The sequence below is a fragment of the Nycticebus coucang genome, chromosome 4 (genome assembly GCF_027406575.1).
Source record: "Nycticebus coucang isolate mNycCou1 chromosome 4, mNycCou1.pri, whole genome shotgun sequence".
Classification (NCBI taxonomy): domain Eukaryota; kingdom Metazoa; phylum Chordata; class Mammalia; order Primates; family Lorisidae; genus Nycticebus; species Nycticebus coucang.
In genome coordinates this window covers 136154817-136177529 of record NC_069783.1, presented here as the reverse complement: position 1 = coordinate 136177529, position 22713 = coordinate 136154817, and the positions used below count along the sequence as shown (strand labels likewise).

Genomic DNA, 22713 nt, shown 5'->3' with positions numbered 1-22713 from the left:
GGGAGATGGACAGACTCTCTCCACGATCTCCTCGCCTATGGTCAGGGCACGTGGGGGTGAGTGTGTCCCTGACTCCAAGCAGCAGGTGCACGTGGAACAGGGGAGACTGCGCTCCTGACCGAAGGGGAGGCAGCAGGATCTGGAGGGCAGGAGGCTCTGAGGTGCTGAGTCCCTGTAAAAGCCTGATTTCACTTAATCCTCAAGCCACCATCACCCCCTGTAACCTACTGTCACTCGGCTTGACAATTCCCAAATTCCACTCTGAGTAAGCCTTCTGGACAAGCAAAGCGCTGGCTTGGTAGCTTCTCTCACCTGAGCAATTTCTCCATGCCCTCCCCTCCCCTTGATGGAGATTGCATATCCCCGGGCTCCATCCACAAACCACCCTTAAACTCAGTGTATCGCGGGCCTGACTTTAGTGACCCATATTCCCCAGGATTCACATTCCACCTCCAGGGTAGTAACCTTGAACCTAGTCATGGCACCACATCCTTCTCATCCCACACCAAGCCCCACTGCCTGACTCAAGCTCTCACTGTATTCCCCTAACTGCCTTTCAGATCCTTATGGGTGCTGAAAGGTGGAGAAGGGAACCTGGGTGATTTGGAGAAGCTGGGATTCATCATAGTAACAGTTTGAGCACAGCAGGTGGGTCCCCAGCATACACTGAGAACATGGGAGAAATGTCAAAATAAATATGAGATAAGAATTGATGAGATGGAGCAGGTTTGACTGGCAATGTGGGTATTTATTGAGGGTTTATAGGGTGCACGGGGAAGTGCCGGGATGACCGGGGTGGGAGGGAAGATCCCTCCCTGGGATCCTGCAGTTCCAGGCCCCCGGAGCTGGGGAGGGGGGCTGGTACCCTAAGCACATTGTGCAGGGGACACTGTCTTCTCCTCGGTCTTGCCATCGTGGGTGACCTGGCAGCTGTGCCTGCTGCGACTTCTCCACTGGTCACCTGTCAGGCTCAGGTAGCTGCTGGCCGCGTATTTGCCGTTGCTCTGTTTCGAGGGCTTGGTGGTCTCCACGCCCTGGGTGACGGGGCTGCCGTCTGCCTTCCAGGCCACGGAGACGGAGTCCGGGTAGAAGTCACTCATCAGACACACCAGTGTGGCCTTGTTGGTGCTGAGCTCCTCAGAGGAGGGTGGGAAGAGAGTGACGGTGGGAGTGCCCTTGGGCTGACCTGTGTGGTTGGGGAGGAATGGGAGCTGTGAGGCCTGCTGTTTACCTGTTGAACCCTTGACGTGGGCTGTAAACAGAAGTCTAGGACATCAATCTTAGATCAGGAGACCATGTTCAGGATCTTTGAGCTGAAGGGTCCTCAATAGGGGGCTATTTGCTGGTGTTGTCACGAACTTCATATCTGTCCAGGGAAGCCCAGAGCCTGGGCCTGGCCTCACCTGTCCTCTCTGGGCCTTGTCCTCCCTTGCACAAAGCTGACCCTCAGCTGTTGCCTCTGGTGCCTTCTGACATCCTGACAGGGCCTTTCAGGCACTGTCTGTCTCCTCAGCCCATGAGGTAACATCTCACACTCTCCTGTAAGGTCTAAGTGGGGAACAATTCTCCCTCTTAGGGACTCTTGGGTCTTTGTCCTTTGGGTCTGTTTTGCCCAGACTATGTCTGGGGGTCTTTGTATGGGGTCAGGGTGTAGGTGTGGTAGGAAAATCAGTGCCCATCTGTTGTTCCTGGGTATCTTTCTGTCTAGCATAGCTGGTGGCCCTCCTACCCCGAAAGGCACTTGGTCATAATACCAGAGGGTTTACCCTGTGGATTCTGCCTTGTGCCTTGTGCCTCTGGGATTAAGAGGACCAGGGACCACCTTCCTATCTTCTGATGATCTGCACGTGACCTCCTGTGCCCAGAGCTGCCTCCTCTCCTCCCTCCTGAAGGTTCCCTGAGTCCTAGGCTACGTCAGCACTGGTCCTGGCAGCACTGAGGCCCTCGGAGCCCCCTACCCACTATGTCAGACTGAATCTGTCCTGATATAGACAGACAGACAGGACAGATACAAGCACAGATGGAAAGACCCACCAACAGACATACTGACAGACAGTAGGGTTCCAGTAGGTCACCCATCCCTACGGCCTGGCTTTGGAATTAGTGAGGCAGGGTTGAGGCAGGCAGAGGTCCGAGCAGGGAGGGGAGGGGTCCTTACCCTGGAGCTGAGTCCGGGGAGAAACCTTGACAAGACAAGGTGCAGAGTAAACAGCAAAAGCAGCAGCAAGGTCCCCCAAACTGTGGGAAGAGCAAGGGAAAGAGGGGAAGAAGAGACTCACCGAGGACGGCCAACTTGGCCCCTCCGCCGAAACCCAACACAGTGGCACAGGCTCGTACAGAAACCCCCGCCTGGGTGCCCTGTAGCCCCCACCTGCAGCTGTGATGGAGGAGGCTGGGCCACTGCCCCAGGGGACATCTGCTCAGCAGAGAGGCCACTTGGTCCCTACTGTCACACTTCAGGTAACAGGGCAAGTGATTTCTTGTGTCCAGAAGCATGCTCCCTGGAAACCCTGGCTTTCTGAGAAAGTTGTGTCTTGGATTGGATTTTCCCAAAGGCCGTGTGCAAGGAAGAGGAATAAGTTCATTGGAGGGCATTTTGTTTGTGTGGAGGGCTATAGGTGGTCTCTCCTCAGCAGACTTCACACATTTCTCCTCCCTTGATGAGACCTTGGGGTGGCACAAGGATGTCCTCCCCGCACTCAGCAAGGGCAGCTTTCCCAAGAGTGCAGAGACGTGGGGCCTCATTATAACTCCAGGCCTGACAGGAGGGCTGTGAGCCTCGCCTTTCCTGGGGTTGTCCTTTTAGCCGGGGTCCTAACCAGTGAGCCTGAGGCCGGTCCCTTAGGAAATGCCAGCCCCATCCTCTAGTCCTCATCCTTGGGAATGTCCCCTGTGTCCCCTCAGCCTGGTCTCATGTTGGATGGATCAGGTGTGTGGTGGCTGCCATTGCCTGTTCCAATGGGTGATATGAAGCCATGACCCCACTCTGGTCTCCCAACAGCGCTTCACATAGAGGGAAGCCAGATCAAGGCTTGGTCCAAGAATGGGATGTCACAAGGTAGAACATATTGTCACCACAGAAATCAGGAGCCATGGAAGTCCCTTGGGGTCACACACATAGCCAGGGGCTCCCCCAAGAGACTCTAGGTGGACGAATGTCCAGTATTTACAACCTCCTTCTTGTCACCCCTGTGGCTGTGTGTCTTTATCAATCAAGTATGATGCCAGTGAATTCAGATTCAGCTCTCGAGACATTTGACACCTTTTTTTCTTTGTACGTTTTTATTCGTTTTAATATAATTTTTTATTTATTATTTTTCAAGACAGAGTCTCACGCTGTCACTGTGGGAAGAATGCTGTGGCATTATCACAGCTCACAGTGACCTAGAACTCTTGGGCTTAAGCAATCCTTTTGCCTCAGCACCTCTTGACCACAGGTGCCCACGGTGACACCTGGCTAGTTTTTGTTTGTTTGTTTTTTTTCTTTTTCTGTTTCTTTCAGTAGAGATGGGATCTTGCTCTTGCTCAGGCTGGTCTCCAGCTCCTCAGCTCAAGGAATCTACCTGTCTGAAGCCTCCCATCCCTTCTACATTTTTAAACTGCCATCTAAAAGTTCTTTTTTTTTTTTTTTCTATGAAAAGATTCCAGGAGTCTGCTTTAATTCAAATACAGCTTCAAGTTGTGATGTTAACTGTTTATAGTTAAAAGACTCAAGTATCACTTTTATTGAACAGTATACAAAACAAAAGGGGCCACCACGTGCCAAGGAGAAACAAGACCAAGCGCCCCACTAGGAAGTACTTTGTTTTTCTTAGAAAAAAAATTCTGGACAGTAATAGTTTACAACACTTCAAAAAACTTACTGGCTGAGATTTTCAGGAGTTGGGGATTCAAATGGTGATATCCTGCTTTTATAAATGGATGGCACAGGTCATAAATGTGAGACTTTTGGCTATTAAGCCAGTTTGACACCTTTTTTTATTTACTTAACACAACTATGTTTTTTAGAGTTCACCACGATAGTAAAAATCACTTGTTCACCCTGGGAGGTGGGCAGGGCACTGGCCCATCTCTGTGCAAAGTGTTTCCTTCCTGGAGTTAGACACCTGCTCCCGATGGAGGACCTGAAGCTGCAGGGCCCTCCTCTCATGGACAAGCTCACCCTCAGGGGCAGAACGTGAACTGCAACATCAACCGGCTTTATTCCTGCTTGTTATTGACCATCTATGGTCATGGCCATGTTATTGACCATCTTGGGCTATGTCATTGACCATCTGACTCAGCTCTTGTCAGCAAACAAATGACAATCCAAGATAAGTGTCCTTTCTGGAAGTAGCCCAGCCTTCCTGAAGCAGCACTGGCAGCCTGAACCCTACCAAGCCTCTCCAGGCCAGAAGCACTTTGCAGGAAAAGCAGAAGCAGACAGAATGTGCTGCCCTTGACCGTGGGAAGGTCCCGGGAGCAGCTGTAAGTTCCTGGGGCCCCTGCCTTGTCAGGAAACACTAGAGCAGTCTGGGAGACTCCTGCGGGTAACAATGGGCCTAACCACAGGCACACCTATCGCCCATTCAAACCTTGTCAAAACCCTTGCATCAGGAAGCTTAATGCAACTGTTATTCAGAATTTACCAAGACAGTGGTGATCACTTGTTTGGGCGGTACCTGTGGCTTAGGGCGCCGGCCCCACATATCGAGAGTGGTGGATTCAAATCCGACCCTGGCCAAAGTGCAAGAAAAAAAATAGCCGGGCGTTGTGGCCGTCACCTGTAGTCCCAGCTACTTGCCTTTCTTGAGGCAGGAGAATCGCTTGAACCCAGGAGTTGGAGGTTGCTCTGACCTATGACGCCATGGCACTCTACCAAGGGCGATGAAGTGATACTCGGTCTCTAAAAAAAAAAACCTCACTCTGGCGGGCGGGGAGGACACCAGCTCATCTCTGCACACGAAACAGCAGCACCAACCCACTATGAAGTAAAATACTATGGCATTCTTTACGGATTTGCTGAGGCCTGGATTTTTTTGTTGTTGTTAAGGATTACTATTGCTTCTCAGCCTTTTGGCTAAGATCAAGTGTAGTATGTTAAAGATTATTATTTTTAGTTCTGTATCTTTCCAGGACAGCCACCATATCCATAGGCGAAAAGGTAGGATGTGTAGGATTTGCGTTTAAATATTCAGTGAGGGAGGGGCTCTTCGGCCGTGGCCAGGTCCGAGTTCTCCCTGCATTGCTTCTTAGGTGGGCTGTGTGATCAGAACAGTGGGGTCCCTTTCATGCCTCCTCTCCTTATTTTTGTTTTCAACATTCTCCACAGTATCAACTTTAACACACACAAAGGAGGCTGTCCTTGGGGCAGCTGCTGGGGATGGGGGGGGGCCTTGGCATTGTACCCAGCAGGACTACGGGTTTGACCCTCTGGAGTGTCAGTTATCGCCTGTGGGAAATGAGCCCAGACGGGTGCTGTGGACACAACCCTTAAGCCTCCTGCTAATCCAGAGCCTGGGCTTGGCGCAGGGGTGGCGATGAGGAGCGCCAGGAGGCCCCCTTTCTCGGCCCTCTTGTGACTCTAGATCTCTCTGAACTTACACAATCCCATGAACGAGAAAAAGCACCAGCCCCAGTACAGAACGGGCGACCACTAATTGTCCTGGGAGGCAGGAGGAGACTCCGTGCTTGCTGATTCTGCCTCTGGCCTGGTCAAAACAGCCAGATGCTTTCCCCGAAGTGCCGGAGGAAGATCACGGGTGACCTGAGAGGTCCCAGGACACTGAGGACGTAGAGACATGTGGGAATCTCCACAGCAAGGGGCCGACCTCGCCTGCTGTGTGGGGCGAGTGTGTCTGATGAGAGGCAGCAGGTGCACATGGGGTGTGGCAGGCTGAGCCACACCACAGTAAGCAAGGGAAGCATGAGGGTCTAGGGTGCTGATAAAAGCCTGAGGCTGACTCAGCCCTCGACCCCCCACTCTGCCCTGATGAGGTGTCCCTCAGTCCACTATTGAGCATTCCACTCTGCCTGAGCTCCAAGACAAGGCCCGGGTACCCATTTAACGCTGGGGTTGGTGGCTTTTCTCATCGCTCCAAATTCACCTTGTCCTCCCCGAAGCAGGCAGAACGTCCCCGGGCTCCATCCACAACCTCACCACAAACAGAGCTTTTTGCTGACCCGACTTTAGTGGTCCAGATTCCCCGAGGCTCGTGGTAAACGCCAGCCTGCCCCTGGCCCTGCACCCTTCTCATCCCTCACCAACCCCCAGGTACCTCAACCTCACACCAGGGAACACTTGAATCTTCAGAGTATTATGGGCCATGTAAAGGAAGAGAGGAAGTTGACATGATTTGGAAAAAGCTGGCTTCGTCCTATTCAATGGCCTTCACTGTTTTGTAGGACTTGTCAGTGCACTTTATACCCGTAAGATCGGGCCTGAGAGACGCTCCTGTGTGGGCTGTTTTCCAAGCTTTGTTACAACTTCCTCATGACAGCAGAACTGTAGACCCTTCGGATGTTGATCACTCCCCTGACTGGCTCTCCAAGGGAAACAGGAATGTCCGCTTCTCTTCCTGCTGAGACCATGGCCTTCACTGAGGATGTCTTTCCCTATTTTCTTTGCCTTTAAAAGGCCACAGCTGGGTTCCTGCAACCCCCTTTATTGCTCCTGATTTATCTCTCCGGGATGCCCCCATCCCTCTCCCTCCCTCCCCACTGGTGGGGGCAGGGACAGTGTCCCAGGATCCACTCTCTGGGGACAGCTTCCTGGTCTGGATCAAGGTTCCCTCCAGGGCAGGGAGCTCACCCAGGACCCTGCTGGTTTGCAGAGGTGGGTAGGACCATGAGGACCTAGGATCTCAACAGGAACTGAGAGACACAGAGGGCCCCATTGAGATGAGGGTGCATCCGTGACTAGGTCTTTATTAAGGAAAGATAGAATCGGTGTGAGACCTGCCTGGCCAGACCTGGTGCTGGGCTGAAGCCTGCTGGGGACAGAGGCGAGGGGACAGAGAGCTGCCTGGGGAGGTGGGTCCTGCTGGGGTGAAGCTCCAGGAAGACTGAGAGCCTCTTCCTGGGCTCTCTTTCCCTTGCTTCCAGGATCCTCCTAAGCACCCACTGAGACCACGTGAGTGATATCCAATTAAATATGACATAAGAAATAATACCATGAAGCAGGTTTCTGATTGACAGTGAGGGTATTTATTGGGGGTTTACAGGGTGCAGGGGGAAGGGCTGGGGTGACCTAAGTGAAAGAGGAGACCCCTCCCTTTGGATCCTGCAGTTCCAGGCCCCTGTGGCTGAGGTGGGGCCAGGACCCTAAGCACATTCTGCAGGGGCCACTGTCTTCTCCTCGGTCTTGCCATCGTGGGTGACCTGGCAGCTATACTTGCTGCGACTTTTCCACTGGTCACCTGTCAGGCTCAGGTAGCTGCTGGCCGCGTACTTGCCGTTGCTCTGTTTCGAGGGCTTGGTGGTCTCCACGCCCTGGGTGACGGGGCTGCCATCTGCCTTCCAGGCCACAGAGACGGTGGGTGGGTAGAAGTCACTCATCAGACACACCAGTGTGGCCTTGTTGTCTCTGAGCTCCTCAGAGGAGGGTGGGAAGAGAGTGACGGTGGGAGTGGCCTTGGGCTGACCTGTGTGGATGGAGGCCAGGGGTCAGATGGATGAAGTGTGACCTTCCTGTTGGGAAGCCCTCCTCCCTGTCTGATGTCTCTGTGACCCTTCTCAGTTTATCATCTGGTCCACCTGGGGACTCTGCTTTCCTCCTCTTGTTTTTCCCTTCTTCCCACTTGAGCCCTCTGGAAAACAGCCCTCTACCTTCCTGGTGACCTGGCCCAGCTGCTACCCTCTGCAGCCTCAGTTTCCCCATGACCCCAGGCAAGCTGTGCATCCTCTTCCTTGGTCTCTGGAATCTGAGTTTGAAATCTGGCCCTGACCTCTGGATCTCATAGCCTCAACCCCAAGCCCCCTTCAATCTTTCAGTGCTCAGGACTTCTGTGATCTAGGGGTTCCCTGCCCAGCCCAAAGCACTGTCCTGGCTGTGTGTGGGGAGGCCCTGAGGCTATGCACAGCATCTAGTGAGCCCTGGAGATCAAGCTCTGGCCCAGCCCGGCCCACTCAGTTCTCCCAGGAGAGCGGGCTCTACAGACCAGCCCTGCGGACTCTTCTGAGGCTCTGCCATCTCCCCTCCCCAGCAGCCTGACCATAAGACTCCTTGCCTTGGCTTTTCTCAGGGGTTCCCACAGACTCCAGCACATGGCTGCCATAGGACCATTCAGCACCTCTGACGACTCCTGACTTTACTGGCAGCCATAGGGTTCTCCGAACCCCCATTCACCCCCTGAGTCTAAGGTGCCCTTTGAATATGGTGGGAGGCAGTTATGAGCAGGTGAGATTCTAGGCCCAGGGGTGAAAGGCTCCAGGGAGAAGCCTCTGCCCCAAGGGACACAGTCCTTTTAGCTGCCTCTCCTAGGAGGGTTGGACTCTGGTTACCTCCTCCGAGCTAACCAGTTCCTCTGGGATCCCATGACTCATGGCCCAAGAGAGGCCCGAGAGCTGTAACCTAGACCCAGCACCCTCTCTGCATCCTCCATTGGTCTCCCCCAGGGTGTCCTCCTGTACCCCTATGTGCCTGGACCCTGGTAACCTCTCCAGCCGGGATGGGCATCCGGCCCTCAGCCCAAACCCTGGGGACTTGGGGACTCTCTCTAACGCTGCCACTGTGACACTCATCAAAACTGGCCTCTGCTGCTCACTCAGACAACTGCCCCGTGGAGAGAAAGGAGCCAGTCCCTGGCCAACCCCAGCCAGTCCCGGCACTGGGCTGTGGGCAATTGTTGGAAGCTGACCAGGGTGGTTATTGCTATTGGGGCCCTTCCTGTGGTTACCCCCAGAGCAACCCACCTCCCCAGACCCATGGAGAAAGGTGAGGGGTCAGTTCTTAAGGCTGGGGAGGGCAGAGGGAAAGAGACCCCCAGAGAGGAAAACAGACTTTCCAGAGAAAGTGGTAGCAGAGTGGTAGGACAGGTTGGAAAGGTTGCAAAAGCCACTTACCTAGGACGGTGACCTGGGTCCCACCGCCGAGGACATACCACAGTGATTGAGGCTCAGACTAAAACCTACTGGGCCAGCATCTGCTGCCTGCCCCCCGGGGGCTGGGCTGGAGCAGGAACCCACCGGGTGTGACAGGCACAGGGTGGGGCTCCAATGACACCCAGAGCAGGTGCATGGCTGGCTTCCTGGGGGCATCTCCATGCCTGTTCCCTGTCCCAGGTGGGTGCCCCCTCAGCCTTGGAGTCACCCCAGTGAGTCTCTCCCTCAAAAGCTGTCAGTGAAGATGGTAACACTGGGCATAGCAGAAACCTGTCAGATGCCCAAGTGACGCATCCTGGGAGTGGCTGTGTGGAGTGGCAGAGGGAATCCTGAGCTGGCTCAGCCTGCCCAACCTCTCCTGGCCTCATTTTAAGGGACTGTGAGTCTTCTTCTCCTACAACTATCCATGTTCCCTTGATGAGGACACTGGTTCATTCCTGACTCAAGGCCTCCCCACTTGGAAACTCACCTGCTTTCATTTCTATTCTTCAAGAGGTCAATGAGCCCCACCTAATTCATGAAGCCTTCTCCAATCTTTCAGACCACTCTTTCTAGCCATCCATCCATCCACCTGTCCACCATCCAACAATGACCACCAAGCACCCACCTATGCCAGGCACTGTTTTGCACACTGGGACTTGGCAGGGCCCCCTGGGTCTCACCTCCATCTCTCCCTGAAACCTCTCAGGCCATGGCCAATAAGTCCTATGTCCCCTATGTCTCTTCAAAAGATCCCTCTTTCTGGTCACTCTATCCTCCTTGGCATCTGAGACCACTCGCTCTCCTTCTCAGCTGTCTTTTCTTCCAGGCCCATCCTGGCTGCTGACCCCAAGCCATCAACCTAGGGCCTGCTCTCCCTGTGATCACTCTGTCTGCCTCTGACCCTCCCAGAGCACTCCCATGCCTGCCCTGGGGTCTCAGACCCCTGTCTCCAGCCCTCACCTCTCTTCTTGGCTTCAGGTTCATGTGCATTCTGCACCTCCACCTCAAAAGGCCCCAACTAAACTCCTCGTCTCCCTATACACTTGCTCCCCTGCACAGTTTTCATTTCAGCAATTTCTCTTCAAGCTGAAGGCCTAGAGTCATCCCAAAATGCTTTCCCCTCATTGAATTGCCCTCTGTGTCTTAAACATGCTACCGCAACACAAGATACCGTGAAAAGACTTGAGAGAGAAAGCAGAAAACACCCAGGTCACACACTAAGAGTTTGTGATACCAAGAATCCTCAAGTGTTTGCAAATCCAATTTTACTTCCCAAGGTATTTATTTACTTTGGAAGATACCCATTGTGATGGGCCAGCAAGTCTTCACCTTAGCAATAGGTTATATGTAAGATACGCCCATAAGATTTCCAGAACTTAATAGTAACAAATTCAACACTTGTTTATGATTTAAAGAAAGAAAACATCCTTCCTTTTATTATATTATTAAAAGAAATTTCAACTCAATAAGGATATCTGCCCAAACTTACAGAAACCTTCAGATTTGGTGGCAAAACGTTCTAGAGTCGGTAACAAGGCAAGGTTAGCCATTGTCATTTTTATTCAATATGGTCTAGCCCATGAAATGAATTCAAGGGGGGGGAAGGAGACATATGTTATTAGGAAAAAAGAGAAAAAAAATTTTTTTTGCAAATGATGTGATAGTTTACTAAAATAAAAACAAAACAACAAGAATGTTCTGAGAAACAGTGATAACGATGGGTTCTTTCCCTACTAAATACCAAAAGATACTACAAAGCTATGATAAAACAGGATAATTGCAGGAATAGGTCAATAGATCCAGAGAACCACAGAGAGAGTGTTAAAAATCAAGAATTTAGTATTTGATAAAAGTTACATTCTTATTCAATAAATGTGCTATGTACGAGTGGCTTTCTAGTTTTGAAATAAGGTTACATTTTTATGTACACAAAACTAAATTCCAGATGAAGTTAAAAAACAAAACAACGAAGCACCAAAATACCAAACCAATGAAAGTGCCAGCATAAAATAGAAAACCTATTTTGTAACACTGAAATAAAGACAACAGTCTTACACACGGCGCAGATCCCAGAAACCGTAACTAAAAAGTTAAACCACCCTCCGTATGTCAAGCCCGGCCCCGGCTGAACTGCAACCAAAAAATAGTAAATAGCCGGGCGTTGTGGCGGGCGCCTGTAGTCCCAGCTACTCGGGAGGCTGAGGCAGGAGAATCGCCTAAGCCCAGGAGTTGGAGGTTGCTGTGAGCTGTGTGAGGCCACAGCACTCTACCGAGGGCCATAAAGTGAGACTCTGTCTCTACAAAAAAAAAAAAGTTAAACCAACCCAATGCATAAAAATTAATATCAGCTTTAGTGCGAAAGATTCCATGAACAAAAAAACTCTAAAACAGATCAGGGAAAAATATATATCCAACATAGACAGGAAAGCAGGGGTTAATATCCCAAATACATTAAGAGTTTCTATGAATATACAAGGGACTGAATGGAAAAGCAGGCAGCGTGATAACCAGGTAACTCACAAAAGGAAACATCGGTCAGTAAACATGTGAAGGGATAATACATTTCAGCAATGATCAAATAGACAATAAAATAATCAACAGGCTCTGGGTTTGCTCACCAGATGGGCAAAATAAAAAAATGACTAACAACCTCTGATTATTGGTGAGGTACAGGGAGAAGGCGCTGCCGTTCACTGCCCTGCAGTGAGTCTACATAGCTTCTTGGAAGCAAAACAAAGGCACTGCCCACAGCCTTCCAAAGTCCATCCTCTTTCCCAGCAATTCCACTCTTAGGCATCTCTCCTGTGGTGTTACGGTAAGTGCACTTCATACACACACAGCTGCACCCAAACGCAGGGGTTTCCACCACAGGATTGCTTGTTTCTGTTTCAGTGGAAGCAACCTAAATGCCCCTTAGTAGGGGAATGACTAAATACATCCTGTACATTCTAAATACGTCCAGACTTTTCTTATAAAGCTATTATCAGAATGTGGTATACCCATATGACTTGATACAGAAAATGTCAATAACAGAGTGTTTAGAAAGCTAGTAATAAGTAGAGTATGACTCTATTTTTGAAAAATAAAAGCCAGACACCAATTCTGCATGTGTGTGTTTTTTGGACTATATGCACACAGGAAAAGGTCTGCAAGTATATAGACCAGGACCATCTCTGGGAATAAATTTTGGTGGAAAAAGAAAACATTCGGTTTTTGCCTTACATATATATATGTATATATATATATATATATATATATATATCTGTGCTTAATTTTTTTAAACAAAAATTACATGTTACTCTTCTATTAAAAATTATGATAAGAGATAAAAAAAAGAAATATCTCTTCCTTATGCACGTTTCTAAAATAAAACCAGAAAATGACAAAGTCAAGATTACAAAGCTAAAATTAAACTTTGGTGGAGTCCCACCAGCCAGAGACACACCATGGGAAATTTGTCTATATTTTTGCACAGGTTTTTGAAAATGCACGTGTACTTTAAAAACACAATTGGAAGCACTCTATATATTGGCACCTTATCCTGAAAAAAAAATTTTCCATATCTTAGAGATGCTTCTGAAACATAACTCTGCGTGTGTGTGGAAGCTCCTCACAGCAGGTGTGCAGGGCTGCTCCGCACACCCTGTTTAGTGGGTATTGAAGTCATCCCAGCTTTCTCCCACGATTAGTAATGCTGAGCTGACTGTCCAGGTGTGTCCACATTTGCAGCTTGACTCTCACACACCCCCCACCACAGCAAGATAAATTCCTAGAAGTGGAATTACACAATTTAAACACACCGACTTTGACCACTCACTGACTACTGCTAAAATGGTTGCTCATTTTACATGCCTGTAGACAGGCCATGAGCGCGCCCCTTGCTCCCTGCTCAGCCTCAACCCATCTCTCCACCTTCACTCACCCATGGCACGGCGATCCTGGCCTCAGGACCCTGCCCATCCTCACCACCCAGGCCCGGTCGCCGAGTCCCCACCTCCTGAAACGCCTCCTTCAACCTCTGGCCTCCCGCCTGGAATCTGGCCTCCAAGCAGCCTTCCATCCAGAGCCAATTTTTCCAAAACACAAGACACATATCTAGCTATTATTCAGATGCCCCCAGGACCTCCTCCCCTAGATTGCAAACAAAGGCCGAGCCTCCCCGCACTCCAGCTCTGTCAGCCTCCACAGAGCCCTCCTCTCTGGGTGGCAACACCAGCCAGCGTCCCTGTGAATCTAATCTGTGACACCAGCTCTGAGCTATCCTGTCCACAGATGGAGGGAACGCCTCCTTCTTTACTGCTCCTAAAATGGGCCTGGGTCTGTCCCCCCAAACTGCTGTGGTTCAAATCCATCCACCCTTCGAGACCTATCCTGGCCCCCAGCAAAACACTGCCGAGCAAGCCTGGAGTGGATAACCTTGGGGAGACCAAGCCAAGCCCTCACTGCCTTCTCCCTGAGCCCTGCGGACCACCCCTGCTCTTGTACTGTTTGTTTTAAAATACAGGACAGGCTGATGCAGGCACAGCACTCTCTTACAGCTCTTGGACCATTAGTGCCCCTGTGCTGTGTGACCTTGGGGAGTTTGCCTTCCCTCTCTGATCCTTTCTCCCTGTCTATAAAATGAGGATAACAATAGGTAACGGCTTCTGGGGCCACTGAGATGAAGGTTCTGCCCCTAAAATGATTAGCACTCGATGGGTGTGAAGTGAGCCGGTGATGAAACTGGTGGTTGTCATAAATTGTCATACATTGTCATAAATGGACCCAGATGGTCGGTGCTCTGTCTGGGGACTTCCCAAGACACGCAGAGAAGAGAGGGCTGGAGTCCCAGGTTCCTTCAGATCCACAGACCCTCCCTCAGGCCTTTCCCTTGGAGGCATCTGCACTCTGGGTGGGCTTGGGCTCCTGAGGGGCCAGTCCCAGGAGGCAATTCTGGCTGAGGGTCCTTGGCTAAGTGTCTGGGGACCTGGGCACCCCAAAGGAGCTCCCTCTACAATATCAGCTGAAGCCTGCCACCTGGTGCTCTGGGGAGGGCCCCTGCCCAGTGAGGGTGAGAGGTGGAGGTGGCATGTCCCCAGGGAGGGCAGAGGAGGAGGACCGTGTGCAGAATTTAAAGGGGGTGTCCAGAAAACTCAGGAATCAAGATAAATGGTATTTTAGTATGATATTAAAAATAAAAATTAATCCAAACAAATCCATAATAGACAAAATATCAAAACTTGAAATAAACCCAGACCCCCTTCTGAGACTAACTTTCCTTGCCACCCCTCTGGCTGGTCTCCCCTCGGTTGCCCATTCCCAGCTCCGACCGCAGGGCTCCACGTCCTGTCGAGTCTTTCTCCCCTTACCTGCTCCATGGGCTTCGTAGGCTGGGCCAGCTACTTCGCCTCCAGACTCTCGGCCTGGCCAGGGCCCTGCTTCAAGTTGTCACCGTGGAGCACAGAAAGTTGTGGGCACACACGGCCAGGCCCAGCATCAGCAGGTGCCAAGGCAGCCTGTGGCCGGATCCTGTCATGAGCCTCATCTGCCCTCAGGGTCAAAGGCACCTGTGGCCTGGGCTCCGTGGAGAAGGGTGCCCTGGTCCCTGTCACTGGCAGCGGCCATCCCAGTGTGCGTCAGTCCACATGGCCCTCTCCTAGCCTTGGATTGTCTCTGGTCCCTGCCCGAGGCCTGACCCCTTCCAGGGTCCATGGCTGTTACTGCTGGGGGTTCTCTAGAGGAGCATCTGCTAACTGCCTTACTGTGGTCGGGACCCAGGGCTCAACTGACACCCACTGCAGCCACCAGCCTAGCTCCACCCCTGGGGTCCTGGCTGGGGCACACATGACCCACCCTTGTCGCCAGTTCCCCAAAGGCACCCAGGGTCTGTGAGTAACTCCCTGGGACATGGAGGGGCCGGAGAGAGCTGCCCAGTGCCCAGCAGAGTAGGAGTCCCCAGGGGCTGGAGTTCAGGGATTAGGGCTATGGCTTCTTTTCCTATCAATTCCCCAGGCTGGACCCTGCACTCTGCCCTCTTGCCAGACAGGACCATCCCTTTCTTGGTTGGGTGGGCCAAGCCTGGCCCTCTTCCCTCAGGAAAGGTCCCTGCAGGGAGCAACTAGCTACCCTTTCGTGGTGACATCGTGAGTATGGAGTCCATCCAGACGTACACTACCTCTGGGCCTCAGTTTCCTTATCTGTAAAATGGGAAGAAAGGTTTTCTGAAGTAGGAGGATTATGAGGATTAATGAAATCATGTGTTTACTAAGCACTCAGAAAATTCATGTGTTTACTAAGCACAGTAAACAAATTCCTGTTCCCCTTTATCCCTCCTCTTACTTTGAAGTTCAGGACAATTTTGGGAGTGTCCTTGGGGCAAGTGTCCCTGTTTTACAAGTAATAAAACTAAGGTCTAGAGAAAATGAATGCAGATCAAGGTCATTTCTAGAATAGGGTATAGGGTACAGGGTGAGCTAGAATTTAGGACTGAGCCAGTCCCCTGCATCTCTAGTCCAGGCTTGTGCGAGGCTTGACTTGAGTTCTGTGGGGTGGTGGTGGAGGAGAGAAGGGCTGGGCAGGTGCTTTGGATTGGGTCTGTGTGGAAGCCCAGGAATACAATACTTAACATGACTATGTGTGTGGCATTGGCTGAGTGCTGTACAAGCCCTAACCCTGGGTGCTAAGTTATGCACCCCTAGCCCATTGAAAGATGAGGAAACTGATGTGCAGGCAGATTCCTCACTTTCCTGATGCTACACGGCCAAGAGGCAGCAGGGCTGGAGTTGGACTCAGGGGCCAGGCCCTCGTACAATACAGGTGTGCGTTGTTGATGATGACACAGCTCCCCAGGTCCACATGGTCATACGCTGTACATGGGGGAAACCCAAAGCCCAGAGCTCAGTGCGTAGGAGTCATTCAATTAAACACAAACCGGATCTGGTTGAATAGAGCTTTCTTCCTTCTCGTTGGTCCCCTGGTGTCACTGGGGCTCTGTTACCTCTCACAATTCCCATTCTTCCTGATGCCTATGCAAATGTCTGCGGAGATCCTCAGGACCCCAAATCCCAATGACAAAGACCTCTACTCTGCCACCGTACAGAACTGCAGTAGAGATCTGTCCTCTTGATTTTTCTGCCAGTAAAAATCTTCAACATATCCTCTCAAGTTCAGATCTGCAGCCCTCTCGGGCTCCCAGAGTTTTGTTTCAGGAACTCTAAAAAGGGGGAGGCCCCTACCAAAGTGAATTTCCTGAATGCCCCCAAGAGTTTCTTGGTTCACATTTTGAGACAGATACTCCTTAACTTGTCATGTAATTTTGGTGAAAATAGGTCCAGCTATTTCATGGGACATAGTAACAGACAAATAGCCTGGGACTTTGTTTCATTGGTATAGATTATAGTTGTTGGGGGACGATTGTCTACCATGGATCTTACGTCTCTCCAGGAAAGGCACTAGCTGCCTTCATGCTGAACCGTCTTTTCAAGGATCTTTGCATGAACAGCCTTGGAAGGTACAGATAGTATCTTCATTTGAAGCAAAGGGCAGGCATGATTACTGGTCAGTATAAAAGATCGGTGGTGCCCAAGCTCAGGTGTGCAGGTATCACCTGGCCTTCTTTGCATTGCCTTGTGGAATTGGAGTGAGGCAAAGCCAATACTCTGTCCAAGGTCATTGCTGTGAACGACAGACTGTCCTTTGTCTCAGACCCAAGAGCCTCGTGTCTTCTGTCAGTATCCATGAAGCTGTGGCAGGCTTACTTTTCAGCTTGCAAGCCGGGTAAAGTCTCAGACCATTCATAGTTCTTGATAATGATGATACTGAGGAGGAGGAGGAGGAAGGAGAGGAATGAATGAGGATGTGTAATGCTGAGGAGGGCTATTGGGACTTCATGGTTTTACTAAGCTCTTCGGATTTTCGGGGATCTCTAGGCTGGATATTTCTTAGGCAACTTCTGAAGGCCGACCCTGGAGCTGAGAGGTGGATTATACAAAGAAACACTATATATTCCTGAACCTGGAGGTGGGCAAGGCACTGAAAAGTAACGGGTGTGGGCATCCTAAGAGCTGTCAAGCAAGGTATAGGGAAGCCCCTGGGAGGCCCCTGATCCAGTCCAGCTCCTCTCTCACTGGGGGTCTTGGTCCACTCCTGTGTCTCTGAGTTTGGGTCCCTCACAGCTTGGGGGCTTGGGAAAGGTCTTGCCTGGGGATCCAGGCTGATGCTGCTCCTTCCCCAGCAATGCCCCCCAACCATGGGTGTGACACTTATTTACTGCAAAGGACCCGGAAGCTGTAGTTTCCTTCGGGGACAGCCCCAGGTTTTGGGGAAAAGAAGGGGCTGTCCCTAAACATAGCATCACCAGCTGCTCCCCTAACCCTGCACCTGCACCTGCACCTGCCATGGTCTCTGGGCAGACGTCACCACCACCGCAGACCACATCCTTCTGTGGTGGCCACAATCGGAAATCCGCATGTGGCTGGATTCTGGGGGACCTTCGAGGGCTGGGCTGAGCCTCCCCAGCTGGTGCAGCTGCAGCTGTGGCTGTCCAGGCCCGTCCCTAATCTCTCCTGTTCTGAGATGTGTGAGGGGTGAATTCAGTCCTAGACAGAGAGGTCTGGGTCCAGCTGTCCCACTCAATGAACCCCTGCTCAGAGTCCCTGGCACCTCAACACAGCCCTCTGGGTCCTGCCCTGGCCCTTCTCTCTCAGAGCAGAGGGGTGTGTCACTGTCCAGTCCCTTCCGCCCTGCTCTCATGTCCGAGGGCTCCCCCACCCACACTCTATCTCACAGACTCTAGGAAACTGCAGCCACCAAGGACTCCTCTCTCCCTGACCCAAGGGTCCCTAGCTCCCACCCTCCCCCACCTTCCCTAAGCTCAAGCTGGCTGGTCTTTTTCATCTCATCTTGAGCTTTTCACTGTTGGGGCCTGGGTGAGGGGCTTGAGGCACAGGGTGACAAGTGACAAAGGCTCTGAATCTCTCAGAGACCTCACAGTCAGGGCTGACTCTGCAACTCCTGAGCCCCTTCCAAGGGGTCCCCAGGAGCCCCAAAGATCCCAGCTGGCTCCTTTGGTGGTCCTGGGGTGGCAGACCCCACTCCAGATCTCCTGCAGGGAGGTTCCTTCTCCCTCTGTCACAGACTTGCCGGCCTAGCAGGGATCTGCTAGCTCCTACTGATGAGGAAACAGAGGTTCAGGGAGGGTTTCTTACCTGAGACCCACAGCAAACTGATGTAAAGATTGTGTCCTGAGATTCACCAGTGCTAACCCTGAGACCTGGGAAGACTAGCCCTTTTGGACATGAGGAGGAGCCAGTCCAGAACTAGAAGGTGGGGTTTGGGGAAATTTTTTAGTTCTGGAGAGCAGCCCTAAGGAAGAGTCCAGTAGGGGGCAGCAGAGACTAGCAGTAGTGAGGCTGGGCCAACCTGACGCTCTTCAGAGGAGGTGGAGACCTAGGGCAAGGCTCCAGCAGCTGGGGCAGGAAGGAGAAGCAGGGACTGGACCCTGGTTTGGCATCCTCAGCTAATGCCCACCTCACCCCTGGACCGTGTCTGGGAAGTCATTGAGGCGAGTCAGATCCTGATACTTTGTTCATTGCAGGTTTGGAGGCATTAATTTGATTTTTAAAATAGTGCATTAAATCCTATTTATTGGGTTTACTATGTTTTTGGAGGCTCCTTTAAATCATTCAAGGTGAGTGCCTTACTCACCTCACCCCGGTCCACGTTCTGTCTGGAACTCTGGGAAAACACCCTGTAGAGAAATGCACAATGCCCTGCACGGACACTTGACTGCAGGGCTCGGGGATGCGATGCCGTCTGGCCTGGTCAATGCTGTGTCCCCAGTCACCTGGCTTGGCTTGGGGCACCTACTGGGTCCTCCATGAATATTTCTTGGCCAAATGAATAAACGGACCAGATTCAACACTAGGCCTATCTGGCTGGAACTTCTTCCTTCTACCCAGTGACCTTGAGGCTGGCAAGACCCACAGGGCTGATCTCACTCACAGCCTAGGTGACTACCAGCTCAGCCCTCCATCACTACCCTCCCAGCCCCACCCAGCAAAAGGGATCTCAGGGCATCAACTCATAGAGACATCATCTATCCCTGGTACTGGCCCTGAGGCCCCAAGTTAAATTCCTAAACACAAACAACTCCTCCCACATGGGGGGCTCTCATGTGGTCAAAGGAGGAAGAAGCTCTCATAGGACTGGCTGACCCCTATACCTCTCACCCTGCGTGTGCAGTGGTGAATGTCAGATGCCTAATCATTGGATACTAGAAAATTGGGGAACACATGGGCTGTATGTAGGGCCGCCTAATAAAACTTGGGAATTTTGTTTGCCTTATAATTACCCTGCTGCCGGCCCCTCGTGAAACCCATCCTTCTCTCCCTCTGTCTGCCGATCCCTGCGTGAGGAACTCCCAGTCCGCCACGCTGCGGCTCAATTCCCGAGTCATAACACATGTCTAGGAATTTAAAAAACTCCACTCTCTTCCATTATCACCTGAATATTGACACAGAACCCTGAGATCAACCGTGTCAACTTAACTATTATTCCCAGGACAGTCTTGCTCAGCAGAATAACGGTGAAAACTAGTGACATTCAGGTGGTGTGAGAAGATCTTAGGTATGCCATGAAAATGTTCAAGGATCTTTGATCCAATTATTTTCAAAAGAACTTCAAAGCACAGTAAGCATATTCTTTTTTTTACACCCCCCCTTTTTTGATCAACATAATTTAAGTGTGCTGGGGAAGTTTAACTATAGGTTCAAGTGTGCCATGAGATAAAAAAGGTTGAAAAACACTGGTGAAAACAGTAAAGAATTATCACTCATTGCTACAGGTAAAGCTAAAAACCAATTATCCAGTTAAACCGTGGCTCCACGAGATAGACAATTCTCACCTGGGCAAATTGTTCATTTACCCAACACATATTTAGTAAGCAAGAATCAATTCAAGACCTCCCCTTCCTTGTGTCCGCCAACCTGTGCTGTGACGTCACAGATGTGACCCCGTTCTAGTAAGTTCCCTCCTTCTAAGACCTGCCTAAAACCACTCAAGGACAGATTCCCGAAACCTTACAAACTTTCTACTGCCCTCCCGCTCTGAGACACTGCAATGACTCCCAGGTTCATGCTCCCTTACTGCCGATGGACCCGGCCCAGCCAATCTATCAGGGTTTCTGGTGGTCTTTGGGAGCTGGTGTTTGAGCACTAAAATAGCCTGCTCAGTTTTCAGTGGATAAGCTGAACCTGAAGACAGACAGGGACTTGCTGTCCAACTCTCAAGAACATAAGGGCAAGGTGGGACTAGAAACTTCCCTCTGCATGGAAGGTTATGCCCCACTCACTGCGGAAGTGGGGATGATGGGGCCAGGGGAGCCAGGCTGGGCGGGTAGGTTTGTTTCTCACTTCCCCATCTGCCTGTGTCACTGTGAGCAATGTCGCTGTCCCACACCTGACAGTAATAGTCGGCCTCGTCCACAGCCTGGGCTCCGCTGATGGTCAGGGTGGCCGTGTTCCCTGAGTTGGAGCCTGAGAACCGCTCAGGGATCCCTGAGGGCCGGCTGCTATCAGCCATGACCAGCACAGGGGACTGGCCTGGCTTCTGCTGGTACCAGCGAGCAACTTTGCTTCCAATGTTGTTTCTCCCACAGGTGATCCTGACTATCTCTCCCAGGGCCACTGACACAGAGAGTGGCTGAGTCAGCTCATAGGAGGACACGGAGCCTGCAAGGAAAGAAAAGGGGAGGTGGCTTAAGATGAAGAACCCTTCCCAGGAGATCCCCTACCTGTCCTGGAGCAGCTCAGGGGTTCTCTGGGCACACAGGGGGCCCTCCGTCAGTCTCAGACTTGGCTGTAAGACGGAGCGAGTGAACAAACCAGCAGTCCCCCCACCCTCTCTGCTGACAGATACAGCCCTTCGGACCACACAGTCCAGTGAGCACACTGTGGAGGTCCCAGCCCTCACCCTGCAGCAGGGTCAAGAGCCCCTTGCCCACCACAGGTAGGGCACAGAGTTAGGCCCAGGCTTGTCCCTGAGCCCTGGGGCTGGGCGGGTGAGGCCCCTGAGGCAGCACCTGTGCAGTGAGCCAGGAGGCCGAGAAGGAGAGAGGTCCAGACCATGGCGGAGACACCCCCGATGCTGCTTCCAAGGCCTGGGCTGGGCAGGTGCCTCCCAGGCCTGTCTTATGCCCTGGTGGAGACAGCTGCCCAGGATGCAAATGAGCCTGAGTCAGGGGCTGCTGCCTGAGGAGCTCTGTGGTTTCCAGGGAGGTTCAGTCCAGGGGCCCGGGGAGTGGGTGTATGAGGCCCCTGAAGACCCACCCTCAGTCCTCAGATTCTCCTCCACCCTCTGGTCCTCCACTCTGGGTCGATATCTTTACTCCAGCCTTTGCCCAGTCTCACTCCTGGGCCGCTCTGGTCACAGCAGAGCTAGGAGGTGAGTCTGTCTGCATTTTCTAATCCTGTTATCTTAGTGAGAAAAACAAGCTTCACCATTTGTGGGCTCCTGCCTCAGATGACAGCTGCCGAGCAGTGAATCCCCATTCAAGCTGCTCTCATGACACATGCACACGGAGGGGTGTTGTGTTGGTTTGTAGAGAGTCTCACTTATTACCCATTCTGAAGTTCAGGGTGTGATCATAGCTCACTGCAGCCCGGAACTCCTGGGCTGGCTCTTGAGCTGCTTGGACAGCAGGTGTGCACCACCGTACCTGGTTTAATCTTTAAATTTCCTGTACAGATGGGGTCTTGTTTTGTTTCCGAAAGTGATTGAGAACTCCTGGCCTCAGGGGACCCTTTCCCATCTGACTCTAAAAGTGCTGGGATTACAGACACCCACCATGGTGCCCGGCTCACCTGGCGTTATTAATCACAAATCAGGGCATAGAACTTTCCACCCCTGGTGTGAGCGCCTGAGGCAGGTCCTTGACCTTGTGCCTCAGTGTCCCAGTGTGTGCAGGGTCAGGCCCAGTGCTTTAGGAGTATTTGTCGTTTACAGAGTTTTATCCTCCTGGGGTTGGTGGAGTGGGGTAATGGAGTCTTGTACCTGAACAGAGATACATGGAAATTATACAAAGAGAGATGTGTAAGACGCAGAGACAGAATTTCTGCTTCAGTATCAAGTAGAAAAAAGCAGCTTCTCCCTGAGGCGGAGCGGCTCTGCCAGGTGACTCTCTGCCGCCCCCTGGTGGCTTCCTCACACGGGCTGCTGCAGCTCAGGGGGCCTCCTGGGTCCAGGTGCAGATTCACAAGCTACTGCTCAGGTCCCTCCTCTCCTGACCCATGAAGAGGTATTTCTGGAAGTGCCATCAGGACTGAAAAAAGGCACAAGTCCCACAAGGAGTGTGTGTGGAGGAGCTGAGCCCGTCCTCTGTGGGGAAGACTCTGCTGAGTGGGAGGATCTTCTGGGACAGTGACAACCAAGGGATCCAGGTTTCAAACCAGTTTAGGTCCATGATGACATTTGCATATATGAAGGATTTGGACCCAGAGTGAAGTGTACTCAGGTGTGGGCAGAGGGATTTCCAGGTAACATGTCAGGTTCTCTAACAGTTGCTTAGCACACATGGGAGCCTCTAGCACCCTGCTCTGGTGAAAGTGTGGTGGGCTCAGAGCAACCCCAGGCCCTTCCCTAGCTCACCTAGGACTGGAGATGCTCAGGGGAGGG

General features: G+C 51.7%; 1 protein-coding gene, 1 long non-coding RNA gene, 1 pseudogene and 3 gene segments (V, D, J or C); 2 read left to right on the top strand and 4 right to left on the bottom strand.

Moving 5' to 3' along the window:
* The window catches only part of LOC128584904 (probable non-functional immunoglobulin lambda variable 1-50), a 685263-nt gene that overhangs the window by 4155 nt on the left and 658395 nt on the right, over positions 1-22713 (bottom strand).
* Positions 1-22713, bottom strand: part of LOC128584905 (immunoglobulin lambda-1 light chain-like) — a 50358-nt gene that overhangs the window by 13912 nt on the left and 13733 nt on the right. The gene's annotated exons all lie outside the window — the stretch shown is intronic.
* On the bottom strand, positions 740-13008 carry LOC128584936 (immunoglobulin lambda constant 1-like). The segment is given in 2 exon segments: positions 740-1186; positions 12986-13008. Coding segments are annotated over 2 exon segments (324 nt in total).
* LOC128585005 (uncharacterized) lies at positions 5040-5129 on the top strand (annotated as a pseudogene).
* On the bottom strand, positions 7214-13009 carry LOC128584935 (immunoglobulin lambda constant 1-like). The segment is given in 2 exon segments: positions 7214-7622; positions 12986-13009. Coding segments are annotated over 2 exon segments (324 nt in total).
* On the top strand, positions 9034-20669 carry LOC128584946 (uncharacterized). The gene is made up of 2 exons (XR_008379767.1): positions 9034-9084; positions 20481-20669. It is a non-coding gene; the product is annotated as an uncharacterized LOC128584946 (long non-coding RNA).